The sequence below is a fragment of the Oncorhynchus mykiss genome, chromosome 15 (genome assembly GCF_013265735.2).
Source record: "Oncorhynchus mykiss isolate Arlee chromosome 15, USDA_OmykA_1.1, whole genome shotgun sequence".
Taxonomy (NCBI): Eukaryota; Metazoa; Chordata; class Actinopteri; order Salmoniformes; family Salmonidae; genus Oncorhynchus; species Oncorhynchus mykiss.
In genome coordinates this window covers 440,441-455,825 of record NC_048579.1, presented here as the reverse complement: position 1 = coordinate 455,825, position 15,385 = coordinate 440,441, and the positions used below count along the sequence as shown (strand labels likewise).

The 15,385-nt window shown below is 39.9% G+C and overlaps 1 protein-coding gene across 1 annotated transcript in view; it reads right to left on the bottom strand.

Moving 5' to 3' along the window:
- ptchd1 (patched domain containing 1) overlaps positions 1 to 15,385 on the bottom strand; it is an 81,387-nt gene that overhangs the window by 14,816 nt on the left and 51,186 nt on the right. Inside the window, exons 8-9 of the mRNA XM_036945618.1 lie at positions 12,904 to 13,040; positions 6,140 to 6,781 (exon numbers count right to left, since the gene is read on the bottom strand). Coding sequence (XP_036801513.1) covers positions 6,140 to 6,781; positions 12,904 to 13,040 — 779 coding nt within the window. The remainder of the gene's footprint in view (positions 1 to 6,139; positions 6,782 to 12,903; positions 13,041 to 15,385) is intronic.

The window sequence follows — 15,385 nt, the reverse complement described above, 5'->3', positions numbered from 1 at the left end:
GTTAGTAGAGTTAGTAGAATTAGTAGAATTAGTAGTCAGTGGAGTTAGTAGAATTAGTAGTCAGTGCAGTTAGTATTCAGTAGAGTTAGTAGAGTTAGTAGAGTTAGTAGAATTAGTAGTCAGTGCAGTTAGTATTCAGTAGAGTTAGTAGAGTTAGTAGAGTTAGTAGAATTAGTAGTCAGTGCAGTTAGTAGTCAGTAGAGTTAGTAGAGTTAGTAGAGTTAGTAGAATTAGTAGTCAGTGCAGTTAGTAGTCAGTAGAGTTAGTATTCAGTAGAGTTAGTAGAGTTAGTAGAATTATTAACGTTAGTAGTACAATTAGTAATCAGTGAAGTTAGTAGAATTATTAACGTTAGTAGTCAGTAGAGTTAGTAGAATTATTAATGTTAGTAGTCAGTAGAGTTAGTAGAATTATTAATGTTAGTAGTCAGTAGAGTTAGTAGATTATTAACGTTAGTAGTCAGTAGAGTTAGTAGAGTTAGTAGAATTATTCATGTTAGTAGTTAGTAGAGTTAGTAGAATTATTCATGTTAGTAGTCAGTAGAGTTAGTAGATTATTAACGTTAGTAGTCAGTAGAGTTAGTAGAATTATTCATGTTAGTAGTCAGTAAAGTTAGTAGAGTTAGTAGTCCGTAGAGTTAGTAGAATTAGTAGTCAGTGGAGATAGTAGTCAGTAAAATTAGTAGATTTAGTAGAATTATTAACATTGGTAGTCAATAGAGTTAGTAGAGTTAGTAGTCAGTAGAGTTAGTAGATGTAATGACTGTCCTGGTCAGGTCAGGTTACAGGAGACCACAACCCTACAGATTATCTCTCAACCCCAACAGAGGAGGAGAGATCTAGGGGTCTGAAGATGTGGGGGGTTTTATGACCCCTCACGCCCATGGCAATCTCAGACCACAGACAAATTCCTTTGTCCTGCTACTATGGAGAACCAGCCTCAGAACATTAAACATTAAATAAAGGGACTTTGGAACAATGGTTTCCGTCAGCCACAATGGTGGTCATGACGATAGACGGAATATGAAAATGTAAAACCCATAGTACCCAAGGTTAATGAGTTAATAACTGCTTGATTCAGTAAATCACGCAATTAGAAACTTTAATCATTCGATGAACAACAGTCGTCACATTAACTAATACAACGTCACGACAGAGTTAGTAGCCAGTAGAGTTAGTAGAATTATTAACGTTAGAAGTCAGTAGAGTTAGTAGAATTATTAACGTTAGTAGAGTTAGTAGTCAGTAGAGTTAATAGAATTATTAACGTTTGTAGAGTTAGTAGTCAGTAGAGTAAGTAGTCAGTAGAGTTAGTAGAGTTAGTAGTTAGTAGAGTTAGTAGAATTATTAACGTTAGTAGTCAGTAGAGTTAGTAGAATTATTAACGTTAGTATTCAGTAGAGTTAGTAGAATTATTAATGTTAGTAGAGTTAGTAGAATTATTAAAGTTAGTAGAATTAGTAGAATTAATAACGTTAGTAGAGTTAGTAGAATTATTAACGTTAGTATTCAGTAGAGTTAGTAGAGTTAGTAGAATTATTAACGTTAGTAGTCAGTAGTTAGTAGAGTTAGTAGAATTATTAACGTTAGTAGAGTTAGTAGAATTATTAACATTAGTAGAGTTAGTAGAATTATTAACGTTAGTAGTCAGTAGAGTTAGTAGAATTATTAACATTAGTAGTCAGTAGAGTTAGTAGAATTATTAACGTTAGTAGAGTTAGTAGAATTATTAATGTTACTGGAGTTAGTAGAATTATTAACGTTAGTATAGTTAGTAGAATTATTAACGTTAGTAGAGTCAGTAGAGTTAGTAGAATTATTAATGTTAGTAGAGTTAGTAGAATTATTAACGTTAGTAGAGTTAGTTGAATTATTAACGTTAGTAGAGTTAGTAGAATTATTCATGTTAGTAGAGTTAGTAGAATTATTAACGTTAGTAGAGTTAGTAGAATTATTAACGTTAGTAGAGTTAGTAGAATTATTAACGTTAGTAGAGTTAGTAGAATCATTCATGTTAGTAGAGTTAGTAGAATTATTAACGTTAGTAGAGTTAGTAGAATTATTAACGTTAGAAGAGTCAGTAGAGTTAGTAGAATTATTAACGTTAGTAGAGTTAGTAGAATTATTAACGTTAGTATTCAGTAGAGTTAGTAGAGTTATTAATGTTAGTAGAGTTAGTAGAATTATTAACGTTAATATTCAGTAGAGTTAGTAGAATTATTAACGTTAGAAGTCAGTAGAGTTAATAGAATTATTAACGTTCGTATTCAGTATAGTTAGTAGAATTATTAACGTTAGTATTCAGTAGAGTTAGTAGAGTTAGTAGAATTATTAAAATTAGTAGAGTTAGTAGATTATTAACGTTAGTAGAGTTGGTAGAATTATTAAAGTTAGTAGTCAGTAGAGTTAGTAGAGTTATTAACGTTAGTAGAGTTATTCAAAATATTAACGTTAGTATTTAGTAGAGTTGGTAGAATTATTAACGTTAGTATTCAGTAGAGTTAGTAGATTATTAACGTTAGTAGAGTTATTCAAAATATTAACGTTAGTATTCAGTAAAGTTAGTAGAGTTATTAACATTAGTATTCAGTAGAGTAAGTAGATCATTAATGTTAGTATTCAGTAGAGTTAGTAGAATTATTAAAGTTAGTAGAGTTAGTAGAATTATTAACGATGGTAGTCAGTAGAGTTAGTAGAATTATTAACGTTAGTAGAGTTAGTAGAATTATTAACGTTAGTATTCAGTAGAGTTAGTAGAGTTAGTAGAATTATTAACGTTAGTAGTCAGTAGAGTTAGTAGAATTATTAACGTTAGTAGAGTTAGTAGAATTATTAACGTTAGTAGAGTTAGTAGAATTATTAACGTTAGTAGAGTTAGTAGAGTTATTAACGTCAGTATTTAGTAGAGTTAGTAGAATTATTAACGTTAGTAGAGTTAGTAGAATTATTAAGGTTAGTATTGAGTAGAGTTAATATAATTATTAACGTTAGTAGTCAGTAGAGTTAGTAGAGTTATTCATGTTAGTAGAGTTAGTAGAATTATTAACGTTAGTATTGAGTAGAGTAAGTATAATTATTAACGTTAGTAGTCAGTAGAGTTAGTAGAATTATTAACGTTAGTATTCAGGATATTTAGTAGAATTATTAACATTAGTATTCAGTAGAGTTATTAACGTTAGTAGAGTTGGTAGAATTATTAATGTTAGTATTTAGTAGAGTTAGTAGAGTTATTAACGTTAGTATTCAGTAGAGTTAGTAGATTATTAACATTAGTATTCAGTAGAGTTAGTAGATTATTAACGTTAGTAGAGTTAGTAGAATATTTAACGTTAGTAGAGTTAGTAGAATTATTAACGTTAGTATTCAGTAGAGTTAGTAGATTATTAACGTTAGTAGAGTTAGTAGATTATAAACGTTAGTAGAGTTGGTAGAATTATTAACATTAGTATTCAGTAGAGTTAGTAGAGTTATTAACATTAGTATTCAGTAGAGTTAGTACAGTTAGTAGATTATTAACGTTAGTAGAGTTGGTAGAATTATTAACGTTAGTATTCAGTAGAGTTAGTAGAGTTATTAACATTAGTATTCAGTAGAGTTAGTGGATCATTAACGTTAGTATTCAGTAGAGTTAGTACAGTTAGTAGAATTATTAACGTTAGTATTCAGTCGAGTTAGTAGAATTATTAACGTTAGTAGAGTTAGTAGAATTATTAACGTTAGTATTCAGTAGAATTAGTAGAATTATTAACATTAGTAGAGTTAGTAGAATTATTAACGTTAGTAGAGTTAGTAGAATTATTAACGTTAGTAGAGTTAGTAGAATTATTAACGTTAGTAGAGTCAGTAGAGTTAGTAGAATTATTAACGTTAGTAGAGTTAGTAGAATTATTAACGTTAGTAGAGTTAGTAGAATTATTAACGTTAGTATTCAGTAGTTAGTAGATTATTAACGTTAGTACAGTTAGTAGATTATTAACGTTAGTATTCAGTAGAGTTAGTCCAGTTAGTAGATTATTAATGTTAGTAGAGTTAGTAGAATTATTAATGTTAGTACAGTTAGTAGAATTATTAATGTTAGTAGTCAGTAGAGTTAGTAGATTATTAACGTTAGTATTCAGTAGAGTTAGTCCAGTTAGTAGATTATTAATGTTAGTAGAGTTAGTAGAATTATTAATGTTAGTAGTCAGTAGACTTAGTAGATTATTAATGTTAGTAGTCAGTAGAGTTAATAGAGTTAGTAGAATTATTAACGTTAGTAGAGTTAGTAGTCAGTAGAGTTAGTAGAATTATTAATGTTAGTAGTCAGTGGAGTTAGTAGAGTTAGTAGAATTATTAACGTTAGTAGAGTTAGTAGTCAGTAGAGTTAGTAGAATTATTAATGTTAGTAGTCAGTAAAGTTAGTAGAGTTGGTAGTCAGTAGAGTTAGTAGAATTAGTAGGCATTAGAGTTAGTAGAATTAGTAGTCAGCAGAGTTAGTAGTCAGTATAGTTAGTAGAGTTAGTAGTCAGCAGAGTTAGTAGTCAGTATAGTTAGTAGAGTTAGTAGTTAGTAGAGTTAGTAGTCAGTAGAGTTAGTAGAATTAGTAGTCAGTAGAGTTAGTAGAATTAGTAGACAGTAGAGTTAGTAGTCAGTATAGTTAGTAGAGTTAGTAGAGTTAGTAGTCAGCAGAGTTAGTAGAGTTAGTAGTCAATAGGGTTAGTAGTCAGTAGATTTAGTTGTCAGTGGAGTTAGTAGAGTTAGTAGTCAGAAGAGTTAGTAGAGTTAGGAGTCAGAAGAGTTAGTAGAGTTAGTAGTCAGTAAAGTTAGTAGGGTTAGTAGTCAGTAGAGTTAGTAGTCAGTAGAGTTAGTAGTCAGTTGAGTTAGTAGTCAGTTGAGTTAGTAGTCAGTTGAGTTAGTAGTCAGTAGAGGTAGTAGAGTTAGTAGTCAGTAGAGTTAGTAGTCAGTAGAGTTGTAGAGTTAGTAGTCAGTGGAGTTAGTAGAGTTAGTAGTTAGTAGAGTTAGTAGTCAGTAGAATTAGCAGTCAGTAGAGGTAGTAGAGTTAGTAGTCAGTGGAGTTATTAGTCAGTAGAATTAGCAGTCAGTAGAGGTAGTAGAATTAGCAGTCAGTAGAGGTAGTAGAGTTAGTAGTCAGTTGAGTTAGTAGTCAGTTGAGTTAGTAGTCAGTAGAGGTAGTAGAGTTAGTAGTCAGTAGAGTTAGTAGTCAGTAGAGTTGTAGAGTTAGTAGTCAGTGGAGTTAGTAGAGTTAGTAGTTAGTAGAGTTAGTAGTCAGTAGAATTAGCAGTCAGTAGAGGTAGTAGAGTTAGTAGTCAGTGGAGTTATTAGTCAGTAGAATTAGCATTCAGTAGAGGTAGTAGAGTTAGTAGTCAGTGGAGTTATTAGTCAGTAGAATTAGCAGTCAGTAGAGGTAGTAGAGTTAGTAGTTATTAGAGTTAGTAGTCAGTAGAATTAGCAGTCAGTAGAGGTAGTAGAGTTAGTAGTTATTAGAGTTAGTAGTCAGTAGAATTAGCATTCAGTAGAGGTAGTAGAGTTAGTAGTTATTAGAGTTAGTAGTCAGTAGAATTAGCAGTCAGTAGAGGTAGTAGAGTTAGTAGTTATTAGAGTTAGTAGTCAGTAGAATTAGCAGTCAGTAGAGGTAGTAGAGTTAGTAGTCAGTGGAGTTAGTAGTCAGTAGAATTAGCATTCAGTAGAGGTAGTAGAGTTAGTAGTTATTAGAGTTAGTAGTCAGTAGAATTAGCAGTCAGTAGAGGTAGTAGAGTTAGTAGTCAGTGGAGTTAGCAGTCACTCAGAGAGAGGAGAGAGAGGTGAACTCAGTGTCACGCCATTGCATTTTATGTCCAATGTATTAATAATTCTTAGTAATCAGTAGTTAGTAGAGTTAGTTGTCAGTAGATTTAGTAGCCAGTAGAGTTAACAGAGTTAGTAGAGTTAGTAGTCAGTAGAGTTAGTAGCCAGTAGAGTTAACAGAGTTAGTAGAGTTAGCAGTCAGTAGTGTTATTAGAGTTAGTAGTCAGTAGAGTTAGTAGAGTCAGTAGAGATAGTAGTCAGCATAGTTAGTAGAGTCAGTAGAGTCAGTAGAGATAGTAGTCAGCATAGTTAGTAGTTAGTAGAGTCAGTAGTATGTGTGTGTGTGTGTGTGTTACCTGTAGGAAGCCCATCAGGCCAAAGGAGATGTATACGAGGTAGAGCAGAACCATGAAGGGCTTCACATAGGTGTTGGTGATCCAGTCTCCATAGCAACGCTGCACGCAGCCTAGCAACAAGTGTGAGTCCTGGGGTCGCAGTTCAGAGATGGTGGTTGGGGTGTGTGTATTTGGAATGTGTGTGTGAGCATGTATGTGTGTAGTGTTGGGAGTGTGTGTGTGAGCATGTGTAGTGTTAGGTGTATGGTCATGTGTGTGTGTGGTGTTGGGAGTGTGTGTGTGAGTGTGTGAGTGTGCAGGATTCGCTGTATGTGTGTAGGTGTGCGCAGCATTAGGTGTGTGTGTGTGTGTAGAGTTGGGTGTGTGTGAGTGAGTTTGTGAGTGTGTCTCGTCCTGGTAGCGTGTGTACATGAGACAGCGGTACCAGCGTGGCTTGGTGTCCAGCGCTCCCTTCTTGGGGACGCGGCGACAGAAACACCCGTGTCTGTACCCTGTCTCCAGGTAACCTGTGGCAACCAGACAGGTGGCGTAGAAGGACAAGGTGTAAAGGTAACCAACGGTTACGCCCAATGCAGCGCAGCGACAGAACAGCCGGACAGCCTCCAGGTTGGTCAGAGGAGACGCAGCCAGACCCAGAGACACCTGGGAACACACACACACACCGTTTCCATTGGCACTTTAAGTCAGGGTCAAATTCCAGCTGGGTCGGAAACCCGGACCAGCGCAGACAAGTTTCACAACTGGGGCCTGATTAGATTTGGGCTGGTGACACTGTTAATACTGTATGCAACCACCAGCTGATCACTGCTGAATGCGAACACGTCTGGGTTTGTTCCTGTTAGCTTGCCTGAGTTTGTTGAGGTTAGCTAGCACATGGACAAGCAGCACTGCAGTAGCCAGGTATGACACCATAGCTGGATTCGTCATTTAGTTTTGCACTACACAAACTTTCATGAGAACAGAGTCAGTCATGTTGTTTGGTTATCAGCCCTCAAATGCTAGGGAGCTAACATTAGCTAACAGGTATTTTAGCTAGGCGGGTCATTTTCATACATTATTGAAAGCTAGCTACCTAAACTAAATGACCAAAAGTAGTTTCCCTTCTCCTGCGAAAGCCTCCCCTTTTCTGTCATTGCTGTTCACTTCCTGTTGAAAGTGTGTGAGGGAAAATGTCTGTGTGTATCAGATTGTACACAGATCATATGTTTAGCATAAATGCTGATTTTCTAACAACCAATTTGGCTGGGTTCATGCAAGTGACTGATCGATTGCTCATGGGAGGAATCCTCACAATCACTGTATAGGCAATTTGGCAGTACGCCAAGAACATTGGTCTGGGAACCAAAAGGGGTATCTCAGTTTCAAGGTCTCAGCTTGGAGAGAAGAAGCCTTGTGAGGTATTGGTCATGCCGGAACCAATGTTAATGATGTAGCTTGTCTGTGTAAACAGAATACAAGATAACTTAAGGGACCGCCCTGGAGGAACTTCTGACCTGTACTGAATGTGCAGAGTTTGTTCTAACCTCTCCAGTTAACTGATAATAGAGAGTGATTTGTTTAATATTGACTTCAGGTTTCCCTGGTGTTGAATTTCCTCCACACACCGAACAAGGGAGAGCTCGGTTTGTTGTTTTGGAAAGTTTTTAAAGTCTATTGAAAAAGATTGGTTACTAGCTAGCTACCTCTTGAGTTTGGATCCCGCGATGCGATTGGCATCAGTTGCTGGGACCTCTATCATCTATCCAGTGATCCCGCCTACCATGGCCGGGTCTGAGGAACCGTTTGGAGTAGCAGCTAGCCAAGCAGGGTTTTCTTGAGGGCTTGAACGCAGCCCGCGATACAGTTTGTCATTGTGGCTGGGACAGTGGATTGTCCCGGGCCTGTGGCTGTATAGATCCCTGCAGTTTTTTGTTGTTGTTTTCAATCTTCCCTGCGACCTGAACTGTCTGGAACTATGAGGAGTAACAGTGTAACCTACATTGCTACAATGACAAAGACCAAATCCGGCGGGAGTACCGTTAAGGACAGTGGTGTCTATCACAGGTGAGGGATCTTTTAAACAAACAAAAATAGTTCTACAAGCAATTGCTACAACAAGAAAATAGCTTAAAGTGTTTTATCAAAATACTGGTGGAGTCAACTAAAAAAAGAATGGACGACCTGACAAGGTAGCTGTTCTGGAAAAAGCCAAGAACTTGAGAGGAACGTATATCATCCTCAATGAGGACTACCCTGAAGCTGTGCACCAGAAGAGGAAAGAACTCATCCCAGCTATGAAAGCTGCCAGAGCGCGTGGGGACTTTGCTTACATCTGCTATGACAAGCTCATTGTCCCTGCTCCCTACCAAAAGCCTGGAAGAGATGAGAGAGCCAAGACTATGGGTTCGTAGCTTCAACACCGCAGCACACACACACACCAACGGATTACTAGATGTAAAAAGTATATTTTTCTCTCAGTTGAAGTCGGAAGTTTACAAATACATTTAAACTCAGTTTTTCACAATTCCTGACATTTAATCATAGTAAAGATTCCCTGTCTTAGGTCAGTTAGGATCACCACTTTATTTTAAGAAATGTGTAGTGTCAGAATAAAAGTAGAGAGAATGGTTAATTTCAGCTTTTATTTATTTCATCACATTCCCAGTGGGTCAGAAGTTTACATACACTCAATTAGTATTTGGTAGCATTGCCTTTAAATGATTTAACTTGGGTCAAAAAAAATTGGTAGCCTTCCACAAGCTTCCCACAATATGTTGGGTGAATTTTGTCCCATTCCACCTGACTGGTGTAACTGAGGTTTGAAGACCTCCTTGCTCACACACTTTTTCAGTTCTGCCCACAAATTTTCTATGGGATTGAGGTCAGGGCTTTGTGATGGCCACTCCAATACCTTGACTTTGTTGTCCTTAAGCCATTTTGACACCACTTTGGAAGTATGCTTGGGGTCATTGTCCATTTGGAAGACCCATTTGCGACCAAGCTTTAACTTCCTGACTGATGTCTTGAGATGTTGCCTCAATATATGCACATAATTTTCCAGCCTCATGATGCCATCTATTTTATGAAGTGCACCAGTCCCTCCTGCAGCAAATCACCTCCACAACATGATGCTGCCACCCCCGTGCTTCACGGTTGGGATGGTGTTCTTCGGCTTGCAAGCCTTCCCCTTTTTTGTTTCATCAGACCAGAGGACATTTCTCCAAAAAGTACGATCTTTGTCCCCATGTGCAGTTGCAAACAGCGGTTTGGAGCAGTGGCTTCTTCATTGCTGAGCGGCCTTTCAGGTTATGTCGATATAGGACTAGTTTTACTGTGGATATAGACACTTTTGTACCTGTTTCTTCCAGCATCACAAGGTCCTTTGCTGTTGTTCTGGGATTGATTTGCACTTTTCGCACCAAAGTACGTTCATCTGTAGGAGACAGAACGCGTCTCCTTCCTGAGCAGTATGACAGCTGCGTGGTCCCATGGTGTTTATATTTGCTTACTATTGTTTGTACATATGAATGTGGTACCAACAAGGCATTTAGAAATTGCTCCCAAGGATGAACCAGACATGTGGAGATCTAAAATGTTTCTTGGCTGATTTATTTTGATTTTCCTATGATGTCAAGACAAGAGGCACTGAGTTTAAAGTTAGGCCTTGAAATATATCCACAGGTACACCTCCAATTCTAAAACCATGATATCATTTTCTGGAATTTTCCAAGCTGTATAAAGGCACAGTAAACTTTGTGTATGTAAACTTCTGACCCACTGGAATATTGATACATTGAATTATAAGTGAAATAATCTGTCTGTAAACAATTGTTGGAAAAATGACTTGTGTCATGTAGATGTCGTTAACGAAGTAGATGTCGTTAACGACTTGTAGAAACTTGCTAAAACTATAGTTTGTTAACAAGAAATGTATGGAGTGGTTGAAAGACAAGTTTATTGACTCCAACCTAAGTGTATGTAAACTTCCGACTTCAACTGTATATCTCTGATAAGCTACCCAGGAAAGGGCTGAAAATGTCAAGTGTTATTGAAGTGTTCTGGTTGCAGGTTCACTTGGCACATTGTAAGCCTTTTCTTTAGGGGTGTTGCTATAGGCCATCAAGTGCTAACAGTCAGTATCGAAATAATGTATGTGAAATGCTTGATAGTGTATATGATGTAAACAGAGAGGTCTACTTTCTTGGAGACCTGAATATTGACTGGTTTTCATCAAGATGTCTGCTCACGAGGAAGCTTCTCACTGTAACTAGTGTCTGTAATCTGGTTCAGGTTATTAATCAACCTACCAGGGTGTTTTTCAAACACTACAGGAACAAGATCATCCACGTGTATGGATCACATGTTTACTAATACTGTAGAACTTTGTTCTAGGAAGGATACCACATGAGGGAGGAGGATGTCTTCCCTGTAGTCACAGCGTTGAGATTGCCTGCAATGACAACAAGCTCAGTCCGATGATGATGTGACACACCTCCCCAGACCACGACGGACCCAGCTCCAAATCGATCCCGCTCCAGAGTACAGGCCTCGGTGTAAAGCTAATTCCTTCAATGATAAAAGCACATCCGACCATCAACCCTGGTGAGAAAAAAACGTGACTCATCAGTGAAGAGCACTTTTTGCCAGTCCTGTCTGGTCCAGCGATGGTGGGTTTGTAGACGATGCTGTTGCCGGTGATGTCTGGTGAGGACCTGCCTTTACAACAGGCATACAAGCCCTCAGTCCAGCCTCTCTCAGCCAGTTGTTGTTTACATCTTGTACCTGTCCCGCAGGTGTGATGTTCGGATTCACCGATCCTGTGCAGGTTTTGTTACACGTGGTCTGGCATTGCGAGGACGATCAGCTGTCCATCCTGTCTCCCTGTAGCACTGTCTTAGGCGTCTCACAGTACGGACATTGCAATTTATTGCCCTGGTCACATCTGCAGTCCTCATGGCTCCTTGCAGCATGCCTAAGGCACATTCCCACAGATGAGCAGGGACCCTAGGCATCTTTCTTTTTGTGTTTTTCAGAGTCAGTAGAAAGGCCTCTTTAGTGTCCTAAGTTTTCATAACTGTGACCTTAATTGCCCACCATCTGTAAGCTGTTAATGTCTTAATAACCATTCCACAGGTGTATGTTCATTCATTCTTTATTTGCATTTCTTCATTGAACAAGCATGGGAAACAGTGTTTAAACCCTTTACAATGAAGATCTGTGAAGTTATTTGTATGTTTAGGAATTATCTTTGAAAGACAGGGTCCTGAAAAAGGGATGTTTATTTTTTTGCTGAGTTTATAACAGACTCCACTCTTCTGGGAAAGCGTTCCACTAGAAGTTGGAACACTGCCGCAGGGACTTGCTTCCATTCAGTCACAAGAGCATTAGTCAGGTCAGGGTACTGATGTTGGGCGATTAGGCCTGGCTCGCAGTTGGCGTTCCAATTCATACCAAAGGTATTAAATGGGATTGAGGTCAGGGCTCTGTCAGGGCTCTGTGCAGGCCAGTGAAGTTCTTCCACATCGATCTCGACAAACGTTTCTGTGTGGACCTTGCTTTGTGCATGGGGGCATTGTCATGAAACAGGAAAGGGCCTTCCCCAAACTATTGCCACCAAGTTGGAAGCACATAATCGTCTAGAATGCTGTAGCATTAAGATTTTCCTTCACTGGAACTAAGGGGCCTAGCCCAAACCATGAAAAACAGCCACAGACCAGCCACAGACCTCCTCCACAAAACTTTACAGTTGGCAATATGCATTGGGGCAGGTACAGTTCTCCTGGCATCAGGAGAAACAAACCAAGATTTGTCCATTGCACTGCCAGAGGGTGAAGCATAATTCATCACTCTAAAGAAGTGTTTCCACTCCTCAAGAGTTCAATGGCAGCAATCTTTACATCAGAGGCAGTTTGGAACTTAGTAGTGAGTGCTGCAACCGAGGACAGACGATTTCTATGAGCTACGCGCTTCAGCACTCGACGGTCCAGTTCTAGCTAGCCAGCAAGCTAAACATCTGGCTAGTTGGCAGTGGCAGGAGGATGGGGGTAACATTAGTTACAGCGAGCAACATTAGTGGAGCTAATTAGTTAGTTAAGCTGCACAGTAATGTCTACCTATTAACATGACATCATTTCTAAATGCAATTTGAGCCAGAACATCAAGGCTATCTAGACCATCAAGGCTATCTAGACCCACAAGGCCATCTAGACCCACAAGGCCATCTAGACCCACAAGGCCATCTAGACCGCCAAGGCCATCTAGACCCACAAGGCCATCTAGACCCACAAGGCCATCTAGATCATCAAGGCTATCTAGACCACCAAGGCCATCTAGACCCACAAGGACATCTAGACCCACAAGGACATCTGGACCCACAAGGACATCTAGACCCACAAGGCCAGCTAGACCACCAAGGCCATCTGAACCCCAAGGCCATCTAGAACCCCAAGGCCAGCCAGACCATCAAGGTCATCTAGACCCCAAGGCCATCTAGAACCACAAGGCCATCTAGAACCCCAAGGCCATCTAGAACCCCAAGGCCATCTAGACCCACAAGGCCATCTAGACCCACAACGCCATCTAGAACCCCAAGGCCAGCCAGACCATCAAGGCCATCTAGACCCCAAGGCCATTTAAAACCTAAAGGCCACCTAGAACCAGCTAGACCACCAAGGCCAGCCCACCAAGGCCAGCCCAACCCAGATTGAATTCAAGGCTTTAGCGTGTCACAGCATGGCTAGACAAACACAAAGACAAAAGACAAACATACACACACACAGACTGACCTGATGTAGCAGTGTAGCTCCTGAGTAACGCAGCATGACATCAGAGAATACGCTAGCTACACGCTCCTTAACATGTTGGTCCTCACGTGTCCTTCTCCATGACGATAGCATCTCAAATGTGCCAAACAGTCCGTGACCTGGAGATAGACACACACATAGAGATAAATGTGTTTTGTGTGTTTGCAGTGTTTGTGTATTCCTGGATGCCAAGGAAAGTCAGACTTCCCTAAAAATGTTAGCAAATAAAAAGGATTTTTAACATGTATCTTTCGTCTCTCTGCAATTCCAAATATTCCTTCAATTCGCAAGAGGCTGATTGTATGTCACTGTATAAAGCATCCGAGCGAGCAAAACAGAGCTCCTCTCTTTCAAAAAGTGCACCTTCTGTATCCTGTGAATGCAACAGGAACAGGAACACCTTCTGTATCCTGTGTATGCAACAGGAACAGGGTTGGAGATCCCATGGCATACAGAGTACTGGAACAGGAACACCTTTTGTATCCTGTGTATGCAACAGGAACACCTTCTCTATCCTGTGTATGCAACAGGAACAGGGTTGGAGATCCCATGGCATACAGAGTACTGGAACAGGAACACCTTCTGTATCCTGTGTATGCAACAGGAACACCTTCTGTATCCTGTGTATGCAACAGGAACACCTTCTGTATCCTGTGTATGAAACAGGAACACCTTCTGTATCCTGTGTATGCAACAGGAACACCTTCTGTATCCTGTGTATGCAACAGGAACAGGGTTGGAGAGCCCATGGCATACAGAGTACTGGAACAGGAACACCCTCTGTATCCTGTGTATGGAACAGGAACAGGGTTGGAGAGCCCATGGCATACAGAGTACTGGAACAGGAACACCTTCTGTAGCCTGTGTATGCAACAGGAACAGGAACACCTTCTGTATCCTGTGTATGCAACAGGAACAGGGTTGGAGAGCCCATGGCATACAGAGTACTGGAACAGGAACACCTTCTGTATCCTGTTTATGAAACAGGAACAGGGTTGGAGATCCCATGGCATACAGAGTACTGGAACAGGAACACCCTCTGTATCCTGTGTATGGAACAGGAACACCTTCTGTATCCTGTGTATGGAACAGGAACAGGGTTGGAGAGCCCATGGCATACAGAGTACTGGAACAGGAACACCTTCTGTATCCTGTGTATGCAACAGGAACAGGGTTGGAGAGCCCATGGCATACAGAGTACTGGAACAGGAACACCGTCTGTAGCCTGTGTATGCAACAGGAACACCTTCTGTATCCTGTGTATGCAACAGGAACAGGGTTGGAGAGCCCATGGCATACAGAGTACTGCAACAGGAACACCTTCTGTATCCTGTCCATGTGACAAATAAACAATGATTTCATTTGATATAGTGTGTGTTTACCAGAGACGGTATGTGAAGAAGAAAATGACCTGCACCAAAGACAGATTAGGATATAGGCCAAGGACTAGATAGAGTGTATTTTTTCTACTACTTTCCCCACTTTTAGTCTTGAAATCTTTGGTTGTTTAGGAAACTATGCAACAGGAACAGGAACACCTTCTGTATCCTGTGTATGCAACAGGAACAGGGTTCGAGATCCAATGGCATACAGAGTATGAGTATGCAGTTTTTTGTTTTTTTTACGTGTTATTTCTTACATTGGTACCCCAGGTCATCTTAGGTTTCATTACATACAGTCGAGAAGAACTACTGAATATAAGAGCAGCGTCAACTCACCATCAGTACGACCAAGAATATGACTTTCGCGAAGCGGATCCTGTGTTCTGCCTTTCACCCAGGACAACGGAATGGATCCCAGCCGGCGACCCAAAAAAACGACTTCGTAAAAGGGGGAAACGAAGCGGTCTTCTGGTCAGGCTCCGGAGACGGGCACATCACGCGCAACTCCCTAGCATTCTACTCGCCAATGTCCAGTCTCTTGACAACAAGGTTGATGAAATCCGAGCAAGGGTAGCATTCCAGAGGGACATCAGAGACTGTAACGTTCTTTGCTTCACGGAAACATGGTTCACTGGAGAGACGCTATCGGAGTCGGTGCAGCCAGCTGGTTTCTCCACGCATCGCGCCGACAGAAACAAACATCTTTCTGGTAAGAAGAGGGGCGGGGGCGTATGCTTCATGGTTAACGAGACGTGGTGTGGCCACAACAACATACAGGTACTCAAGTCCTTCTGTTCACCTGATTTAGAATTCCTCACAATCAAATGTCGACCGCATTATCTACCAAGGTAATTCTCTTCGATTATAATCATAGCCGTATATAATATATCCCCCCACAAGCAGACACATTGATGGCTCTGAACGAACTTTATTTGACTCTTTGCAAACTGGAATCCACACATCCTGAGGCTGCATTCATTGTAGCTGGGAATTTTAACAAGGCTAATCTGAAAACAAGACTCCCTAAATTGTATCAGCATATCGATTGCGCAACCAGGGCTGGCAAAACCTTGGATCATTGC